This window comes from Poecilia formosa, unplaced genomic scaffold (genome assembly GCF_000485575.1).
Source record: "Poecilia formosa unplaced genomic scaffold, Poecilia_formosa-5.1.2 Scaffold594, whole genome shotgun sequence".
In the NCBI taxonomy this organism is placed as follows: domain Eukaryota; kingdom Metazoa; phylum Chordata; class Actinopteri; order Cyprinodontiformes; family Poeciliidae; genus Poecilia; species Poecilia formosa.
Window position 1 is genome coordinate 176,915 of NW_006800533.1, and position 18,809 is coordinate 195,723.

Here is an 18,809-nt window from a genome sequence, read left to right on the forward strand (position 1 = left end):
TATATATATATATATAGTCTTGAACAGTAAGGTTAATTTTCTCTTTTCTGCTGAAGAACTTTGTGTGTGTGCAAATATGCACACACACACGTGTGTGTGTGTGTGTGTGTGTGTGTGTGTGTGTGTGTGTGTGTGTGTGTGTGCATATTTACTGAATGTGGAATATGTGCCAGTAAGGTTATACAAGTGAATGGACTGAACTTGATAAAGTGCCGTTCTATAAAGTATTTTAAGTTAATACCTGCCATTGACACATTTTCTCACACACATTAATATATTTGGCAATCAAAGAAATTACTAAAGAGAGAGTTTCTAACTTTAAAGAGCACAATTAAATTAAAGAGCACAATGTTTTATTTGATAGAAACGATTCTGAAATTTTTTATAATGACATTGATGAACAGACACACTTTTACAGTATTTAATTAAAGAATACATTTACATAATTTCATAGTTTAATGTACATTTAACATTTCAAGACAAGAAAATAATTTTCCTGTATTTATTTTTTTATACATTATTGAGAAATGACTTTTGATTTATAAATCAGTCATTGTCAAACATTAAACTACATATATTTCTTACTTTTTTCCAGAGAATTTACAGAATGTCAACTCTGCTATTGACAGCAAAGAGTGAAAATAATTCCAACAGAGTAAATTATTTTTTATTTCATTATATAAGCTGTATTAATACACTAATACTTCAGATTGAGATATTTAAAAATACACAAAAAGTGAAAGAATAAAACATTTATTTATTATACTGGGAACACTGGTCACAGGCTTCAGTCTGCTGGTCACACTGGGAGAACTCAATGACTTCTGAGACGTCCTGGTTCACAGGCTAAAGCCAAGGATAAGAGAGAAATGATCCAAAAGTTAATAGAAAATACATATATGTTTCCTACACATTCAGAAAAAGACATTTTCAGCATGTTGGGCTCTGACTCGTAGCATCTTTATAGCTAAATACCGACATGGAGAAGCTGAGCTGGAAACAGACTGAAGAACAGCAGCTCCAGCTCTGATCCTGACTGATCTTTCCTCACTAAATCCTCTGGTTTCTGATGAACTTCTCCTCCAACAGCCGTTTTTCATCAGCTCTCTCTCATTAGAAAACAGTGTGAAAACATTAGCTGCTATGCTAACAATCAGCGGTTACTTCGGGCCAATTTAGCTGCATAGGAAATATTTCTCGGTTGTTTAGAAGCGAATTTCTGGCTGCAAAGTAATTCTGATCTTTCATCCTTACCTGGGGAAGGTAATCCTAATGAATCCAGTTTGTTTCGTAAAACGGTTGAAACACACAGAACAGGACTTAAGGAGCTCAGATCGCTCTGTTGCCACATAAAAGATGGCGGACGCTGTTACGTAGGACTCAGCGCTCCATGAGGGGTCTATGTATTGATGTCTATGGACATAATATAAGGATAGACCCTCATGCACCGCTCTCGCCTATTGTCGCTGACGAGATTTAGGGCGGCCATCTTGGAGCGGTACTCCACTCCACTCAGCGTTATGTGTTTAGCAGCACAATGACGTATCAGCGGATTTAATCGATCATAAGACACTTTTTTGTTACTGTAAACCATATTCAAACATCTATCAAAGCAACATTTATAAACAATTGTATTTTTTAAGTAGGTTTTTAATACATAGTTCATCATATTTAAATATGCTTAGTGGCTATAACAATAGAATAGGAATGGAATATTCTGATATCGATGTATGAAGAGCATATTACAAAGCACACAGCCGTTCATAATTTATTTAATAAATTATTTAGTAATATCAATACATATTTATATAACTATACAAACACTAATAAATAAAGATTAATACTGAATTATATATATATATATATGTGTGTGTGTGTATATGTGTGTGTTTTTCAGCCGACGAGTCCAAAATCCGATGTGAGATTCATCCGTGCTGCAGTGAATCCGTCTCTCTTTATAGATTTCTCCCTCTTCTTCCTCACATCGTGTCTTTAGGAAATTTTCAAAACAAAAACGGAAGATTTAGGATGTATCTTACTTTGACAGAGTGAAAGAATATAAATAATAGTCTTTACCACCTGTGTAAACTTTGCCGGTGAATGTTATAACACATAATATAAGTTTTATAATATGTGTTATATTGTTTCATTTCTAATAAAGGCCCTTGTGTCAGATAATCTAAGTCAATGTCAGAGAATAATTAATTTTTTTAGATTTACAGAATCTCAGTTAGCCTTCATAGCGGGGCTGAACCCGTATTACACCAAGCACTGTAGCTAATATTAGCTGGTATCTCGCCGGTGGACATAAATACAGTAAAGTAATATTCTAATCACAATATATACACAATAATATGTCCATCTTACTTGTGAAATGTTGTCTGTGGAGCCCTCACATCAATAATCCATAGATCCGAACAACAATATCCCTCAGTGCTGAGGCATCTTCTGCTGTTTTGGTTGAGCAAAGTAGGAGGGTATACCGCTCCAAGATGGCCGCCGTATTTCCTGCGCCGGAGCGGTCCATGAGGCGTCTATGCTTATATTATGTCTATGCATGAACCAACAGCATGGACCAACGACGTTCATCACATATGCAGCGAACGCATATGCATCATCTACATACAACATAGACCAACGACACATAGCAACGACACATCTACACATATGACTTCTACTTATTTTTGATACAAATGGAACCCCATAAATATTAGCTACAGTGCTTGGTGTAATACGGGTTCAGCCCCGCTATGAAGGCTAACTGAGATTCCGTAAATCTAAAATAATTAATTATTTTCTAACATTGACTTAGATTATCTGACACAAGGGCTTATACTCAAATGTTTCCCACATAAAGATCAAAACATCTAGACTGTTGCAGTAGTGTTTTAGGCTTAGTGTTTATTTTGCGATTATTAATAAATGACGCTGTGGTAGATTGTAGCTGCCGCTGCTATTAGCTAAGCTAACAACATTTTGTGGGTCAAGTTTCTTTTCTGCATTTTTTACACATACAAACTGTAGTCCACAAAACGCATATTTCATTAACAAATTAAGCAAAAAAGAAAAAAATTGCCGTCTTACTTTTACTTATAAATGAAGTCCATGCGCCGCTCATTCTGCACAAAAATATCAGTTCATCCGAAGCCAAGTCTACCTTCGACACAAGTTGAGAAAAGGAGGACGGAACGCAGAAACGGCAGTTTCTAGCAGGACATCCACAAAGCCTGTCTTTTCTTGGACACCACCCCGTCTGAAAAGAGCGATAGCTTTCTGTCTCATGGTTTGAAGCAAACCTTTCAGCTCCGCTGTTGGTCTTCCTTTAGTTATTTCCTGCTTAGATTGAAAATCCACTTTAGAAAACTGTTTAAGCGTAAAAATGTAGTGATCCATATAGATGTTGGAAGAGCGGAGAAAACAATAAATCTATCGCTGCACTTGATGTATGGCTAGCTTGCTGTCTCTTACTCTGCGGACGTGGAGTCACAAACTAATGTCTGGGATCATGAGCGCCCCCTGCCATGAGGCCGGAGAACTGCCTAGCAGGCAGGCAGTTCTGCCGTTTCTGATCGCTCCTCAGCACACGAAACACCCACAGTGTTACTTTTACTTATAAAAGTAACACTTTTATAAGTAAAAGTGTACAGTGTTCTTGGTGACAAAGAACACTGTACATTAAAATACAGAAGTTAATTGTGGAAAATCAGTTCATATATTAAATGTTTTAACCATTTTATTGGCGGCGTACAGACACGAGGAACATCGCGCAGCCAGCGCAGTTAGAAAGGTTGATCAGTCCCCCAGGTGAGGCTCAGCTCGCTGCTGCCTCACCTGCTGCACTTCTGAGCATTTGAATGGGAAAATGCAAAATTCTGCAATTTTGAAGAAGAAAAAAATTGGTTAAACTAAATGAAAAATAAATACTTTATAGTACAAACCACACGGTGAAAATACCAATAAAAATGATTTATTCTTATATGATGACATCACTGAATGCCTCTGAATGCTAAGTAGCAGCAACAAGAACCAAGGCGTCTTCCTGCTGCATGAAGCTCCAAATATTTCACTGTGACCAAATGTTTGCTTGGCAGAACTGGACCTTTGATATGAGGTTCCAGTGACTTTTGCAGTTCTTCCAGTGAGGTGGTGCTGCCACCTACAGGTCTGGAGGTTCCTGTCCTTATCCTGCCTATTGTTCCCTCTTCCAGTTTCGCAGAGTGCCCCTCCTCCCGACCCTGCGGTGCAGATTGTACCCCAGTCCATACGTACCCCACCCTCAGAAAAGAGCAGGAGAGCCCCCCCACCCACGCCGCCAAAACCAAGGCGACCAAGTTAGTACAGGGGAGGAGGGAGTGACTGGTTCTGGATCTGGCTGCTGGCGCTGAGATGGTTCCTCACAGCATGTGCTGCTTCCTCCTGAGTTGCCTCTTCTTTCTATAAGGAACAGAGTGAATGTGGCGCCCCCTGGGGGTGTAGATGGCTACTTTACATGTTCATTAATTTCTATTCTCCTCTTCTGCAGGGAATGGTTCCTAATTATTCATATTCTGGGCTCAGGCTCACGTTTCCATGTTAATATTGTCTGAGCTAATAACCAGAACTATAACCGTTTCAGAAAAATATAATTATTAAACCTGAATTGTTCAGATTAATGGTTTGCTTAGTTTCCTGTGGGTCTCTATATTCTCTTGTTAATCGTCTTTATTGACACAATTCACCATTACACAAGCAAAATAATGTATGCAACCAAATCTTTATTGCATGCTAACCTAATATTAAATGAATGGAGGAAACGGGAGCCTGGATGAGTTTAAGATGTGAGCTTAGATCACCTGCAGGTTATTAGAAACTCTGGATCAAATTTGAAGCTGGTTGGTAAAATAAAATATGATGCTCAAATATAGAATATCAGATTTTCATGATTCAGACAGTTCAATAACAAAAGCTTCTGCTGTTTCAGCTCCTTCTAACAAACATTTATCAAAATCAGGAGATTTAAAACTGACTTTAACTTTATTTGAAGAACTGAATGATTAATCGGCTGAATCAATTATTGAAATAATCATCAACTAATTTAATCACTGATTAACCATTAACTGGAGTAAACATTTTGCTGAGAGAACAACAGCAACAATGAAGCCAAAACTGTAGAAAAATATAAACATTCTACATCTAATGAAAAAAAACTTCTTTATCTGTAAATTTGTCCGACCAAAACTCCTCTGCTGGCAGTGTTAGCTTCTCCTGCTTCATATTCTGTAAATCTGCTATTAATCACCTTTTACTGTCCAGTCATTAATCAGTTCATCAATAATTGATCAATGTATCAATCCTACTCTGTATTGATGTTCAGCTTTTCTCATGTTGATCTTTGAAGGGTTTTTAACCTGCGGATTCATCTTTTGCTACAAATGATCAAACATTCATCATAATCATCACGCAGCTGGTTCTCTCCTCTCCTCTAGATCTATGCTATCCGCTAGCTGCTAACTGCTAGAAGCTAACCGCTAACTGTCTCCAGGCTTCAGGATTTAACGCTTCCTGCTGGATCTGTCATTAACATTTAGGATCTTTAAAACGTTTTCAGAACCATCTGCTCTCTTTGTTTTGGCTTCAGCTCCATTAAACTGCTGCTTCCTCCAGCAGCTGACTAACTGGTGTGGATGGAGAGAGACACTGGTCTGCGTTGCTGTCCCAGTCTAACCAGTACCTGAATATATCTCCCTGTGGTTCTGACAGGCTGCAACCCGAACGCCTGCAGAGCGTCGGGTCGGGGTTTGCAACAGAAGGGCCTGAGGGTGAAGGAAGTGGCTGACTTCAAGGTGTACACTAAGGGAGGCGGCGGCGGGGAGCTGAAGGTCGCCGTGAAGGGCCCCAGTAAGGAACACCTCAGATTAAACCAGATTATTGGAACAATTATTATAAGGAATTATGAATTGGTGTCTGTTCAGTTTTTCACTTTTACAGTATTTTTACATTTTTAATGAGTTTCTGTTTGTCATCTGATTTATTCCCCTGGCGGTGACTTTTCTGTTTCTTCCCCAGAAGGCCTGGAGGAGCCGGTGAAGGTGCTGGAGATGGAAAACTGCGTTTATGAATGTAACTATTACCCCGTTATGGCAGGGAAGTACATCATTACAATCACATGGGGAGGACACAGCGTCCCCCGCAGGTGAGGATAATAGACTTCATGTTGCGCTGCAGAGGGCCCAGTACGGTGCCCTGGGGGCCTCCAGGAGGAGCATCGACCCTGACGTTTCCACGTCTGTTTGCGTCCTCAGCCCGTTTGAGGTCCACGTCAGCGAGGAGGCGGGGCCTCAGAAGGTGAGGGCCTGGGGCCCGGGCCTGGAGACCGGCATGGTGGGGAAGAGCGCAGACTTTGTGGTGGAGGCCATCGGTACTGAAGTTGGAACTCTTGGTATGTCGTCCAGTTCAAACCCAGAGAACACCAAAGCATTTCAGTCCAATGATCCGTCGCTAAGCTCTCTGTGGTCCTGAAGCTGCTGCTTCCTCTCCATCCTCTAAACGTCACATTGATGTTTAACCCAAACCATCATCATCAGGCTCACACAGCAGATTTTAGCCCTCCCAGGCTAAAATCGAGTGACAACAGGAAGCAGCTCCTGATTCTCCATCACCATTTCCTATTGGTGTTTGTTGAACCACATCATTTACTGCTACCACCAGCTGCCTACTGAGCATGCTCAGACTATACATCTTCATCCAGTCTGAGCATGCTCTGTCAGTACGGGATCCTGCTGCATCTGCATGTCTTCATCCTGAGCCAGAGCAACCCTCCAGGCACAACATCTGACCCAAGCTCACAGGAGTCACAACACTGACTAAAATACTAACACTGCAAACTGATGAAGAATTTAATAATTCATTAGAATAAACTAGTTTTTATTCCTAACAGAGCATACTGTCATCAGCATAGAGTGGCAGCTGAACCTTACAGTATCAAACACACATCTGTTCCCCTTCCTGAGAACAAAAGTTGTGACTGATTGTGTGCAGGTTTCTCCATCGAGGGGCCCTCGCAGGCTAAAATTGAGTGTGACGATAAAGGCGACGGGTCGTGTGATGTCCGGTATTGGCCCACAGAACCAGGCGACTACGCCGTCCATGTCATATGTGACGATGAGGACATCAAGGACAGTCCCTTCATGGCTCACATCCTCCCTGCGGCTCTCGATGTGTTTCCTGACAAGGTCTCAGCAGAACCTGCCTGGTTCCCTGGGTCCTCAGCTGTTTCTCTGTAAACCAGAACTTTACCTCTGCTCCTCAGGTGAGATGCTACGGCCCTGGACTGGAGCCTCTAGGCTGTATCGTCAACAAGCCAGCCAACTTCACCATTGACACCAGCGGAGCCGGCAGAGGAGACCTGAGGCTCTACGCTCAGGTGAGAACCAAAACCTTCCTGAACTGTCCATGAACATGGCCACCTTCCTGTCATCTCCATGGAGGCGAATCAATTCAATCTGTGGGTTCCTTACCAGGATGCAGACGGCTTCCCCATTGACATCCAGATCACTGACAATGGAGACTGCACCTACTTCTGTGTCTACATTCCCACCAAACCCATCAAACATACCATCATCATCACCTGGGGCGAAGTCAACGTTCCCAACAGCCCCTTCAGGGTAGCTAGCCTTCTCACTGCTCGCTGTTTGGGACTTACAGCAGTCCTGAAGCTCTCTTTAAGTCTCTGTCATGGCCTGAGATAAAAGTTGAGAATGAAAAGAATGTTTCTGGTCCAAATGTTGGTGATTAGGTGATAATAGGAGAAGGCAGCCATCCAGAGAACGTGAAGGTCTACGGTCCAGGTGTGGAGAAGACAGGCCTGAAGGCCAATGAGCCAACATACTTCACAGTGGACTGCAGTGAGGCTGGACAAGGTGAGACACGGTCCAAAATCCCACCTAGTTCATGCCCTTCCTCCAGTCTCCAACATGTGCAGAGCATTATGTCGTCTGGCTGAATTATCTGGAAATGTTGTCAAGGGAATGCTGATTTTCCAGGAAGTTTCTGCTCATTGATCCAAGATGTGCAGAAGAAAACTTTTGGGTGTTTCAGATCTTTGTCCTACATTTCAGAGACTCTGATCTTCGAGGTTAATCTGTACTTTCTGCTCCCATCTCATTTTGAAGCCTGAAGACATTCAGATTAACTGGAGTGATCTAAATCCTGAACGGCACCAACAGTCTGTCTTTACCTGCTAGGTGACGTCAGCATTGGGATCAAGTGTGCTCCCGGGGTGGTTGGACCGGCGGAGGCGGACATCGACTTCGACATCATCAAAAACGATAACGACACGTTCACAGTGAAGTACATGCCTCCAGGGCCGGGTCAGTACACCATCATGGTTCTGTTTGCTGATCAGGTGAGAGCCCAGCAGGTGAATCACCTCTGCAGACCTGTTGGGTTCAACCAAGCTAATGTCTCTAATGAATGTTCAAACAGGAAATTCCCATCAGCCCTTTCAGAATAAAGGTGGAGCCTTCTCACAATGCCGCTAAAGTCAGAGCCGAGGGACCAGGACTGAACAGAACCGGTGAGTCAGTTTCATAGGAGCAGAACCCTGGAGCAGACATGTCTGTGCATGGTGAGAGCTGAAGCATGTTTTGCTACCTGAGCAGGTGTGGAGGTTGGGAAGCCCACCCACTTCACCATCTACACCAAGGGAGCCGGCAAAGCCAAACCAGAGGTCCATTTTATTGGCGCTGCTAAAGGCGAAGCTGTCCGGGACTTCGAGATCATTGACAACCACGACTACTCGTACACGGTCCGCTACACAGCGGTGCAGCAGGTAATGTCCCGCCCAGTTGTCAGGGTGAAGTTCAGGCCGACCAATGAATAACTGCAGTCCGTGTCTCTCAGGGGAACATGTCCATCACCGTCTGCCATGGAGGAGACCCCATCCCCAGAAGTCCGTTCAGTATTACCGTGGCCCCTCCTATGGACCTCAGCAAAGTCAAAGTTCAGGGTCTCAACAACAGTAAGTATGTCAGCAATCAGCTGCCAACAGGAAGCAGATGAAGGACAGTGAAACTCATCCTGATCCCTCTGTCCAAACCACAGAGGTGGACGTCGGCGTGGATCAGGACTTCTCCATCACGACTCGAGGTGCCGGCGGTCAGGGCAAGCTGGATGTGAAGATCACCTCTCCATCGCATCATCCAATCCCCAGCAAGCTGGAGTCTGGGACAGCCAATGATGTTCACACTGTGAAGTACGTCCCACCGGAGGAAGGGCCATACAGAGTGGATATCAGCTACGATGGGAACCCCGTCCCTGGAAGTCCCTTCACTGTGGAGGGCGTCATGCCTCCGGACCCTTCAAAGGTGAGGAACCACTGTCACGTTTCCACTGGAGGAGCCTCGTCTCTGGGTCAGGAACCAACCAGTCAGTCAGTCTCACTCTGGGAATGAATGAGTATTGTGGGAATGACACTCCCACAATATTCCCAGATAAACCTTTCTAGGGTCCAGGGAACTGCTCTGGATCCCAACAAAGTCTTCTCAGTAGCTCTGAGTGAAATCCATTTTCCTGTTGATCCAGGCAATAATGTTAAGGAGAAAAGAAGCTGAGGTGAAACTTTAGGTGAAGATGATTGTCTTAACTGCCGGGTTTCCAGCCTGAGGTCCAGATGTAGCCGATATCATTTTAGTCTTTCATTGACACAAAAACTGTTTAATATCACTAAAAATTATGATTTCTTAAGACTGACTTGAAGTGGAGATGTGAATGTTTGGAGATTTAGGTTCCATCACAATCGGCAACAAACATGATTCCCGTCAACATCATCTAGTGATTTAATAACTTTAGATTCTAAAATTCTGTTTAAAAGTAGTTCATTGTAAAGGTCTGTCCCCATCAATGAGCCTCCTAGCGCCTTGTTTGATTCCTAGTAGGAAGTGCTGGTTGTTTTGGAGCAATTTTATTGGCTGACAGATTTTAGCTTTGCTACACTGCCCCCTATGGGTGTGGCAGGTTTAAAACAAGGCTGGGGGCGGATTAGTGAAGCTTCATGAGATTGAACTTGTTTCTGTAGCCCATCCCATGTGTATGATATATTTTTTAACAATGTGGCTGAGAAAATGGTTTCTAAAGATCCGGCTACATGTGGACGAGTCTCAGGGACTCTGACCTGGTCCAAATGTTCTCCTGAGTAGTTCTTCTAGTCCCAGTTTACTCTGGGAGTACTCTGAGGATAATGAAGCTAAAATCATCCATTTGGTCCGTTATTTCCTGCCTCTTCCTGCACATGTTGACCTCTAGGTCCGAGCCTACGGTCCCGGCCTTCAGGGTGGCCTGGTGGGCAAACTGGCTCCGTTTGCCATCGACACAAAGGGAGCAGGAACAGGTGGTCTGGGTCTGACGGTGGAAGGTCCATGTGAGGCCAAGATTGAATGCCAGGACAATGGAGACGGATCGTGCTCCGTGTCCTACCTGCCCACTGAGCCCGGAGAATACACCATCAACATCCTGTTTGCAGAGCAGCACGTCCCCGGTTCGCCCTTCAAGGCCGCGGTCCAGGCTGCCTTTGACCCCAGCAAGGTGACAGCCAGTGGCCCCGGCCTGGAGCAGGGAAAGGTCAATGAGGCCGGGTCCTTCACGGTGGACTGCTCTGCGGCCGGCGAGGCCGAGCTCACCATCGAGATCATGTCAGACGGTGGATCCAAGGCGGAGGTTCGTGTTCAGAACAACGGCGATGGGACATACTCCATCACCTACACGCCTCCGAGCCCAGGCATGTACTCCATCACTATCAAGTATGGAGGACACACAGTGCCAACGTTCCCAGTCCGCCTGCAGGTGGATCCGGCCGTGGACACCAGCGGGGTGAAGGTGTATGGACCTGGAGTGGAGCCGAGAGGTGAACAGCATTACATCATTCATTTTAGATTCAAAGAGGTGATTTAATCTGTAATGAAACCAAAATCCACTGGGAGAATAAATATTGTGGTGAGTGGAAGGTTTCTCCTGGGTTTACCCTAAAACGGGGTCACCAAGTCCTCAGCCATCCTGCAACTTTTAGATGCATTTCTGCTCAAACACACCTGGACCAGGTAAACTGCTCTACCAGCCGATTGCAGGGCTGAATGATCGCTGTGAGGGAATTCAGACATTTTGGAGCAGAGATGCATGTAGAAGCTGAGGACTGGACTGGTGGACCCGACCATAAATGCAGCTGATCGACGGCGCTTCCTGTTTCTTCACTGGAACTTTAGGCATTTGGAGAATCAAAATGGAATTTCAAATTAAAAGCCTAGTTCAGCTCAAACTGACAGAACAAATTAAAACAATGAACCTTATTATTAAGGAACCTTATTATTATTAATTCATCATAATGAATTAATAATGAATGTTCGCGAACTGACCATATGAACTCAGACTGAAATCTGTTCTCCATCTTCGTGAAGCAGCACCGACCCAGAGGCGCCTCATTTATCTCTGGTTGAATTTTAATGTTTCTTTATTATTTTTATTGTCAGTTCCTTTTATTTTATGGCTCAGGACTAAACAAAACCCGTCCTGCCTCTTAAGTGTTTTGCTCTCTGCTCTTCTGAGCTCAGTTTTTCCGATGAGGTTCTGGATCCAGAATGACCCGGTTTCAAATCAGAAAACGAATTAGACCAGAGGATACTTACTTATCTACCAACCCTGAACAGGAGCATCTAGTTTATTTACTTTGGATCAACATTATTAGCTTTTTCTTCTTTTGCTCTTTCTTTTGGTTTGTTATTTTGTTTGTATTTCCTTTTAATTCCTGTAAAGCACTTTGTGTTGCCTTGTTGCTGAAAATGTGCTGTATAAATAAAATTACCTTTACCTTTCAGCTGCAGGCCAGTAAACGATCCAAACTAGATTCATAAACTCAGCAGCACTTTTAAAGTTCTCCAGGTCTTTACTTTCACTATTTATTATTTATGCTGATTTATTCTTGATTTGATTAAATGTGGACAAAAATAATCACAAAAAAATAGAAAGATGGAGAAAAACTCAGTTTAACCAGACGATGAAATATTTACTATGAAAGAATGATTCAGGTGGGTTGGATCGAAACGTGTCTATTAGTTCTGGTGGTTCTGATGGTTCTGCTGGTTCTATACCTTGCAGAGTGTCTCTACAGGTTCTGGGATCTTGTTGTTGCAGTTTTCCAGAATCTTCCTGCTGCTTTGGGTCGCTCCTCCTCCAGATGTTCTGGACCTCCTGACTCTCCTCTGCCTCCAGCCTGACTGTGTTTTTCCCTGTAGGCGTCCTGAGGGAGGTCACCACCCATTTCATGGTCGACACCCGGTCGCTCTACAAGGCCGGAGGCAGCCACGTTAAGGTCCAGGTGTCTAACCCGTCCGGCGCCAACACGGATGCCTACGTCTCCGATCAGGCGGACGGGACCTGCAGAGTGGAGTACACGCCTTACGAAGACGGTGAGCGTTTCAGCTGCGGTTCGTCTACCAGAGAAGATCTGCTGCCGTTTCCTCTTCACCTTGTAACTGAAGAGCTCAGAAAACCTGAGTTGTTTCTGTGCTGCCAGAGCAGCAGGGAAGGACATGGTTCTGGTTCTGGTTCTGGAGCTCTCCTGCTGATCTTCAGAGTAAATGAAGCCCCAGAGGGAGAGCAGGGAGCTGCTGGTATTAATAGCTGCAGAAGCTCTGCATGCTTTCCACTCATAGTAACATGCTGGGGCCCAGTGCATCATGGGACGCGAATACTTGGTATTTATTTCCAGCCAGACAGAAACACACAGTGAACTGAAGGGTTGCTGGTTTCAAACCCTGATGCGTCCTGGAGAGGCTTTTAAACTGCGTTTTCTATCTTCATTAGAAACCTCAGAGTAATCAGACTGCTACTGAACATTTACCATGATGTCCCAAGATGCACTGGGCCCACCACACCGTTTTAAATCTGAAGGGCCTTCATCGTTCCTCCACCGTTCCTCAATCCTTCCTCAATCCTTCCTCTGTCGTTCTATTGTTATTCCATTGTTCCTTTGTCTTTCCTCCATCATTCTTTCATCGCTCCTCCTTCACTCCATCGTTCCTCCGACGTTCCACCATCATTCCTTCATCGTTCCTCTGTGCTGTGGACCCATGATGCCTTCACTGACCGTTTGGTTTCTGCTGCTCAGCTGGAACTAATGTCTCTGTGTTTCCAGGTTTGCACCTGATTGAGGTTCTTTTGGATGACGTCTCCGTCCCAAAGAGTCCCTTCAGGGTGTCAATCACCGAGGGCTGCGACCCCAGTCGGGTCCGAGCCTTCGGTCCTGGGCTGAAAGAAGGACTTGTGAACAAATCAAACATCTTTACTGTTGAAACCAGGTAACTATGTTCTGCTGTCTAAAACCTCCCAGAACCCACAGGAACGGGACCGTTTGGACTGAATTCCCTGTGTCCTGTTTTAAGGGGTGCCGGCACTGGAGGACTGGGTCTGGCCATTGAAGGTCCCTCAGAGGCGAAGATGTCCTGTCAAGACAACAAGGATGGCAGCTGCAGTGTGGACTACATCCCATTCACTCCCGGAGAATACGACGTCAACATCTCCTTTGGAGGCCTCCCTATCCCAGGTCAGAGGTCAGCCCAGCAGGGTCGCTTCTTCTCAGCGAACAGCTAACCGTCTCTCTGATTCTCTCCAGGAAGCCCATTTCGTGTCCCGGTCCGGCAGCTGGTCGATCCCAGTAAGGTGAGGTGTTCTGGTCCTGGACTGGGAGGAGGAGTCCGCGCTCATGTTCCTCAGACCTTCACGGTGGACAGCAGCAAGGCGGGACTGGCTCCTCTGGAGGTCCAGATCTACGGACCCACAGGTGAGACGGTCAGCCAAGGACACGTCTTTACAATCAGGCGGGTTTTCATCCCCCCACGTCTCACTGAAGAAATAAAACATAAATGAGAGAGCTAGCGATTTAGCTCCATCTAGATTTGTATTTAGTTTTGAGATAACTGCATATTTAGTTTACAAAATAGATATACTGCTCAAAAAAATAAAGGGAACATTTCACTTTAATTTTGTGTGTGGCTCCAAATCCAGGCCTCCATTGGTTAATAAATTTGATTTCCATTGATGATTTTCATGTGATTTTGTTGTCAGCACATTCAACTTTGTACAGAACAAAGTATTCAATAAGAATATGTCATTCATTCAGATCTAGGATGTGTTATTTGAGTGTTCCCTTTATTTTTTTGAGCAGTGTAGTTAGGTCTGAGCTAGCTAAATATTTTAGTTTATAAACTAAATATTTAGCTGATATGCTAATTCACTTGCCGATAGGCGGAAGCAGACTATAAAAATACAAGCTGAGTCTTGAGAACATCTATATAAATCCTGATGGTGAGACTGAATCCTGATGACTGATGCATCTCTGCTGCTGCCCAGCTATTGTTTTGGTACTTAGCTTTTCACTAAATATTTAGCTTGCTAGCTAAACATAGCATGGTGAAAATATGACTAACATAAGTGAATCCTCACGTTTTGTCAAACTACATAAGAATTATTACTGTTAATTTCTGACTCCGTAGCTATGCTAATGAATGGTAAATTCATTTGCAGTAACTTTATTGAGCACAGCAGGAGGAACCAGTTTGACACGTTAGCATCATGAGGGTCCTCTGGCCACTGAAACAGGTTTTCCTTCCCTGATTCGCTCCATCTTGGTGCTGTTGGTTCTGATGAGGCCCAGTAAGTTGCTACCTGGAGCTCCAGCTGATTGGTGGAACTCGTTCTGTCCCCAGGTGTGGCCGAGCCGCTCAGCATCACAGACAACGGGGATGGTACCCACACGGTTAACTATACCCCGGCCAGTGACGGGCCGTACACGGTGTGCGTGAAATACGCCGACCAGGAGGTCCCTCGGAGGTTTGTCCCAAGCAGACTGCTGAGCAGGTTAGACTTCCAGAACCAGGAGTGACCCGTCAACCCGTCTCCCCTCAGTCCCTTTAAGATCAAGACCCTCCCGGCTCACGACGCCAGCAAAGTCCGGGCCAGCGGTCCGGGCCTGAACGCCTCCGGGGTCCCAGCCAGTCTGCCCGTGGAGTTCACCATCGACGCCAGGGACGCTGGAGAAGGACTGCTCACCGTCCAGATCCTGGTGAGTCCAGCAGGCTGCCAAGCGATTTTCAGAACCGTCTCCGCCATTGATCTGCAGTGTGGGAGCTGAAACCAGTAAGACTCTGGTTTCAGTGAAACACAACTGTCTGGTGAGGCAGGTGATGGAAGTGTAGCCTCACCATGCTCTGTTATCTGTCTCCTAATCCCGACCCGACCCGGCTGCTGGCGCTGCAGGACCCAGACGGGTGCAGGCGCGAGGCCTCGCTGTTTGTGGAGGACTGGGGCAGGAGGGTGTGGCAGTCCCACATAGTAAAGAAAACCATCCCCTTCAGTATTCTGAGGAGAGGCTGCGTAAGGCTGTGACCTCTTCACCCCATCTCACCTTCATCCTCACCCTTCCCTCCTCCTCCCTCGCTGCCTCCCCTTCATCGCCGTTCACTGCTTCGCCACAGAGCCACTTGCTTTAGGTGCTCCGGTTGTTTCCTACAACACATCAGGATCTTCCAGGTTTAACTGGATCATGACAGGTTTAGTATTAGACAGCTAGTTTTAATATCAAACATTTCAACAAGGTAGTTCAAAGTGCCACAGCAGAAAACCTTACTATAGGAACCAGTTATGAAACTAGCAGCAAACATTACATGTTTCCTTCTCAGACTCTCCCAGGTGTGTTTGGGCTGATCCAGTTAGAAGTTCCACCAGATATAGAACTGGTTCTGATGTGTGTCATGCTTCACCCCCCACCCCTCTGTGGTCTACATGCGGACTGACTCCATCCAGTTTGTGGGTTGAGCTAACAGCCAGATGTTCCTCCAGACTAACTTCTGGTTCTCCGTAGATCCCGCCGACCCAACAGCACTGACCTCAGACCATCAGCAGCCAATCAGGCTTCAGTCCTCCACTGGACCTCAGCGTAGAGTGTGTTCACATCAGCCATGTGTGAGCTTTAATCCAACTCCAGTCCACTTTCCTAGAGAGTCTGGTTCGGTTGGTGAGGTGTGAATGCTAGTTGACCTCTGACCTCTGGTCCTCCAAACCTCGGTCTGGGTTTGGTTGAAGTGAACTCTGGTTTGGTTTGAATGCACATGTGAATGCCAAGCAGAGCAGAGACCGCTCCAAAAGCAGGAAGCAGACTGTAGCGCAGGGCATTCTGGGTAAAAACAACCAAAGCTAACATGCTAGCCTAGTGCTAGCAGCAGAAATGGCTTCTGGTCTTTAGCCAAAGACTAAAGAGAAATCCTCCAACTGCTAAAATCTGACGTCTCCATCTTGTTTCCATCTGGTGAAGAAGGAAGCTGCTCTCAGTGTCTTCAGAGGTTTTTGTGTAATTTCCTTCAGTGGTTCTTGGTGCAGCGCCCCCACAGGCCAGGAGGGCAACAGGTTGGTTTGACTCAGAACAGAGAAAGAGAACCACAGCAGCTGCTCATATTGCTTGAATAAAGCAAGGCCGACATTCATGCTTCACTCCAACCACAAGTCCTATAAGGTATTCACACCCTTAGGATGAAGGAGTGAATACTTTTGGAGGCTCTGTGTGTAAATGTCCATGTCTGAAAATGAGATGTTCCTGAAGCTTCGTTCTGACCGAACCACAATAAAAACTGAAGTCTACCAAAGTCCAGTAGCCAATCAGAGTGCTGTTCCCAGTGGCTGATGGTCCGAGACCAGTGATGAAACCGTTCAGTCCGCTAACTTCTTTTCCGTGTCAAACCAGGACCCGGAGGGAAAACCCAAGGCGGCCAACATCCGGGACAACCGGGACGGGACTTACACGGTGTCCTATGTACCGGACATAACGGGACGCTACACCATCACCATCAAGTACGGAGGGGACGAGATCCCGTTCTCGCCCTACAGGATCCACGCTGTGCCCACCGGGGACGCGAGCAAGTGTTTGGTCACAGGTCAGGCTCCGCCCACCGCTGCTCAGATCACCAATCAAATTCAGTCTTGCTGACTGTGTTGTTTCCTTTCAGTTTCCATTGGGGGACACGGACTGGGTGAGTTTTCTACAAACTGCTGATGTTTTACTGAGAGTCCCTCAGGTTCTCCTGTAGGAATTAAATTCATGCTGCAGCTTTTTAAATGTTTGCATTCTTTATTTTTCTGCTTCATCAAAACCAAATGAACAACAAAGACTCAAAGGAACTGAGAATAAATGTTCTCTGAATTCCTCCAGTTTTCCTGCTGCTTAGTGTGAAAAAAAAAATCATATTTATGTTTTAGGTCACTTAAAAGGAGAAGAAGTTCATAACAGAAATCGAACTGTGTTAGCTACAGCTGCACCACCTGCTGGTGGAGCAGAGGTATTACTCTGTTTCTAACCATGCAGATTTTCTCAAACCCAGAGGGGAAAAAATCAAATTCGTCTTTCTAAAACATCTAGCTGGTGGCACAGGCCTTGGACATGCCTTTGAGAGAAAACTTTCAGCTGCTTGTGGACTGGTGGACCATTTTATCAGATGGTCCACCTGATAAAACCCAGATTCTGTCAGCTGTTGCCGGGCAGAATTAGAATCTGACTTGGTTCACACAAACCTCGGTTTGATGTGTGAACCTTGTCACACAACAGACCCAGACTGGTCTGCTTTGAGACCAGCAGATTCACTTACAAACAAGTTAATGTGGAGCAAATGTCTTATTTTCACGCCTTCAAACTGGCTGAGATCTTGGACTTACTGAACCAGAGAAGATAGGTTGGTCATCCACCCAGCCTGGATTCTTCAGGTCCTCTGAACCGTCTCACTGGATTCAGACACAGATCCAGACTGTCTCTGGGAAGGACCGGGTGAAGGTACCTTTCCCACCTCTGGCTCACATTCAGAGTCTGATTGTAGACGTAGTCTTTTCTTCAGCTGTGGTTTTGGTAGGACTTGCCGTCAAATCTTCAATTTTTCCTACGGTATTAAAATCAAATCAACAAGCCACCTCTGTCCAATCGGTAACCAGGTGTGACAAGCACATTATGAGTCAATGATCCTGCTTCAAACAAAGAACCAGGGTGTTCAGGATGCAGAGTTGCTCATCTTGGAAAGTTCCTTTCTTGATGAACACAAGATCCAGAAAAGAAATGAAAACACTAAGGAAATGAATTAGCTAGACTCATGCATGATTGAAAACCAGAACCCAGTTCCCACAGGTCCCGGACGGTTAGCTGGTATCAAACAACGACACCCTGCTCTCCTCATCAGGTTCAGGTCTTGGTCCGACTATCCAGATCGGAGAGGAAACGGTCATCACTGTGGACGCAAAGGATGCTGGGAAAGGTAAAGTCACCTGCAAGGTGTCAACGCCAGACGGAGCGGAGTTGGATGTGGACGTGGTGGAGAACACCGACGGGACATTTGATATTTACTACACGGCTCCAGAACCCGGCCAGTACATCATCACTATCCGGTTCGGAGGGGAGCACATTCCCAACAGCCCCTTCCACGTGGTGGTGAGTAGAAACTGCAGACTGTCTGGGGTTTGGGTTGGGTTGGGTTGGGTCCTAGTTTCTGTTGGGTTGGATTTATTCCTGGTTTAGGTTGATTTTGGTTTGGTTGGGTTTAGTCTTGTTGGGGTTTTCTGGTTAGTCCTGGTTTGGGTTAGTTTGAGTTGGGTTTAGTCTGGGAACCCATTTGTCCATTCAGTGGAAACTTCAGACATTTTTTCCTGGAAGTTTAATTAATGATACATTGATTAAAATAAATTAGTTCCTGTTTAATATTATCTGTTTTCTTCGTTTTCAGTGGATAATCTGAGTAATCAGCCTCCGACTG

At 45.2% G+C, this 18,809-nt stretch overlaps 2 protein-coding genes and 1 long non-coding RNA gene across 16 annotated transcripts in view; all 3 read left to right on the forward strand.

The window, feature by feature from the left end:
- parp12b (poly (ADP-ribose) polymerase family, member 12b) overlaps nt 1–4,812 on the forward strand; it is a 26,057-nt gene extending 21,245 nt beyond the window's left edge. The window contains exon 9 of the mRNA XM_016665558.1: nt 4,800–4,812. The gene's annotated coding sequence lies outside the window, so the exon portion shown is untranslated. The remainder of the gene's footprint in view (nt 1–4,799) is intronic.
- flncb (filamin C, gamma b (actin binding protein 280)) overlaps nt 1–18,809 on the forward strand; it is a 41,441-nt gene that overhangs the window by 11,964 nt on the left and 10,668 nt on the right. For 6 of the 14 annotated variants that reach the window (XM_016665547.1, XM_016665554.1, XM_007541242.2 and 3 more), the window contains exons 9-32: nt 4,209–4,331; nt 5,740–5,877; nt 6,046–6,172; nt 6,282–6,418; nt 7,018–7,211; nt 7,289–7,402; nt 7,500–7,643; nt 7,775–7,898; nt 8,223–8,383; nt 8,464–8,554; nt 8,640–8,809; nt 8,881–8,998; nt 9,082–9,344; nt 10,282–10,879; nt 12,261–12,434; nt 13,163–13,325; nt 13,410–13,570; nt 13,640–13,807; nt 14,733–14,856; nt 14,932–15,088; nt 15,283–15,399; nt 16,763–16,952; nt 17,025–17,048; nt 18,240–18,487. In XM_016665547.1, coding sequence (XP_016521033.1) covers nt 4,209–4,331; nt 5,740–5,877; nt 6,046–6,172; nt 6,282–6,418; nt 7,018–7,211; nt 7,289–7,402; nt 7,500–7,643; nt 7,775–7,898; nt 8,223–8,383; nt 8,464–8,554; nt 8,640–8,809; nt 8,881–8,998; nt 9,082–9,344; nt 10,282–10,879; nt 12,261–12,434; nt 13,163–13,325; nt 13,410–13,570; nt 13,640–13,807; nt 14,733–14,856; nt 14,932–15,088; nt 15,283–15,399; nt 16,763–16,952; nt 17,025–17,048; nt 18,240–18,487 — 4,028 coding nt within the window. The remainder of the gene's footprint in view (nt 1–4,208; nt 4,332–5,739; nt 5,878–6,045; nt 6,173–6,281; nt 6,419–7,017; nt 7,212–7,288; nt 7,403–7,499; nt 7,644–7,774; nt 7,899–8,222; nt 8,384–8,463; nt 8,555–8,639; nt 8,810–8,880; nt 8,999–9,081; nt 9,345–10,281; nt 10,880–12,260; nt 12,435–13,162; nt 13,326–13,409; nt 13,571–13,639; nt 13,808–14,732; nt 14,857–14,931; nt 15,089–15,282; nt 15,400–16,762; nt 16,953–17,024; nt 17,049–18,239; nt 18,488–18,809) is intronic. The other 8 variants (XM_016665553.1, XM_007541243.2, XM_016665555.1 and 5 more) reach the window with 3 other exon arrangements.
- On the forward strand, nt 17,055–18,061 carry LOC107834356 (uncharacterized). The gene is made up of 2 exons (XR_001660150.1): nt 17,055–17,590; nt 17,621–18,061. It is a non-coding gene; the product is annotated as an uncharacterized LOC107834356 (long non-coding RNA).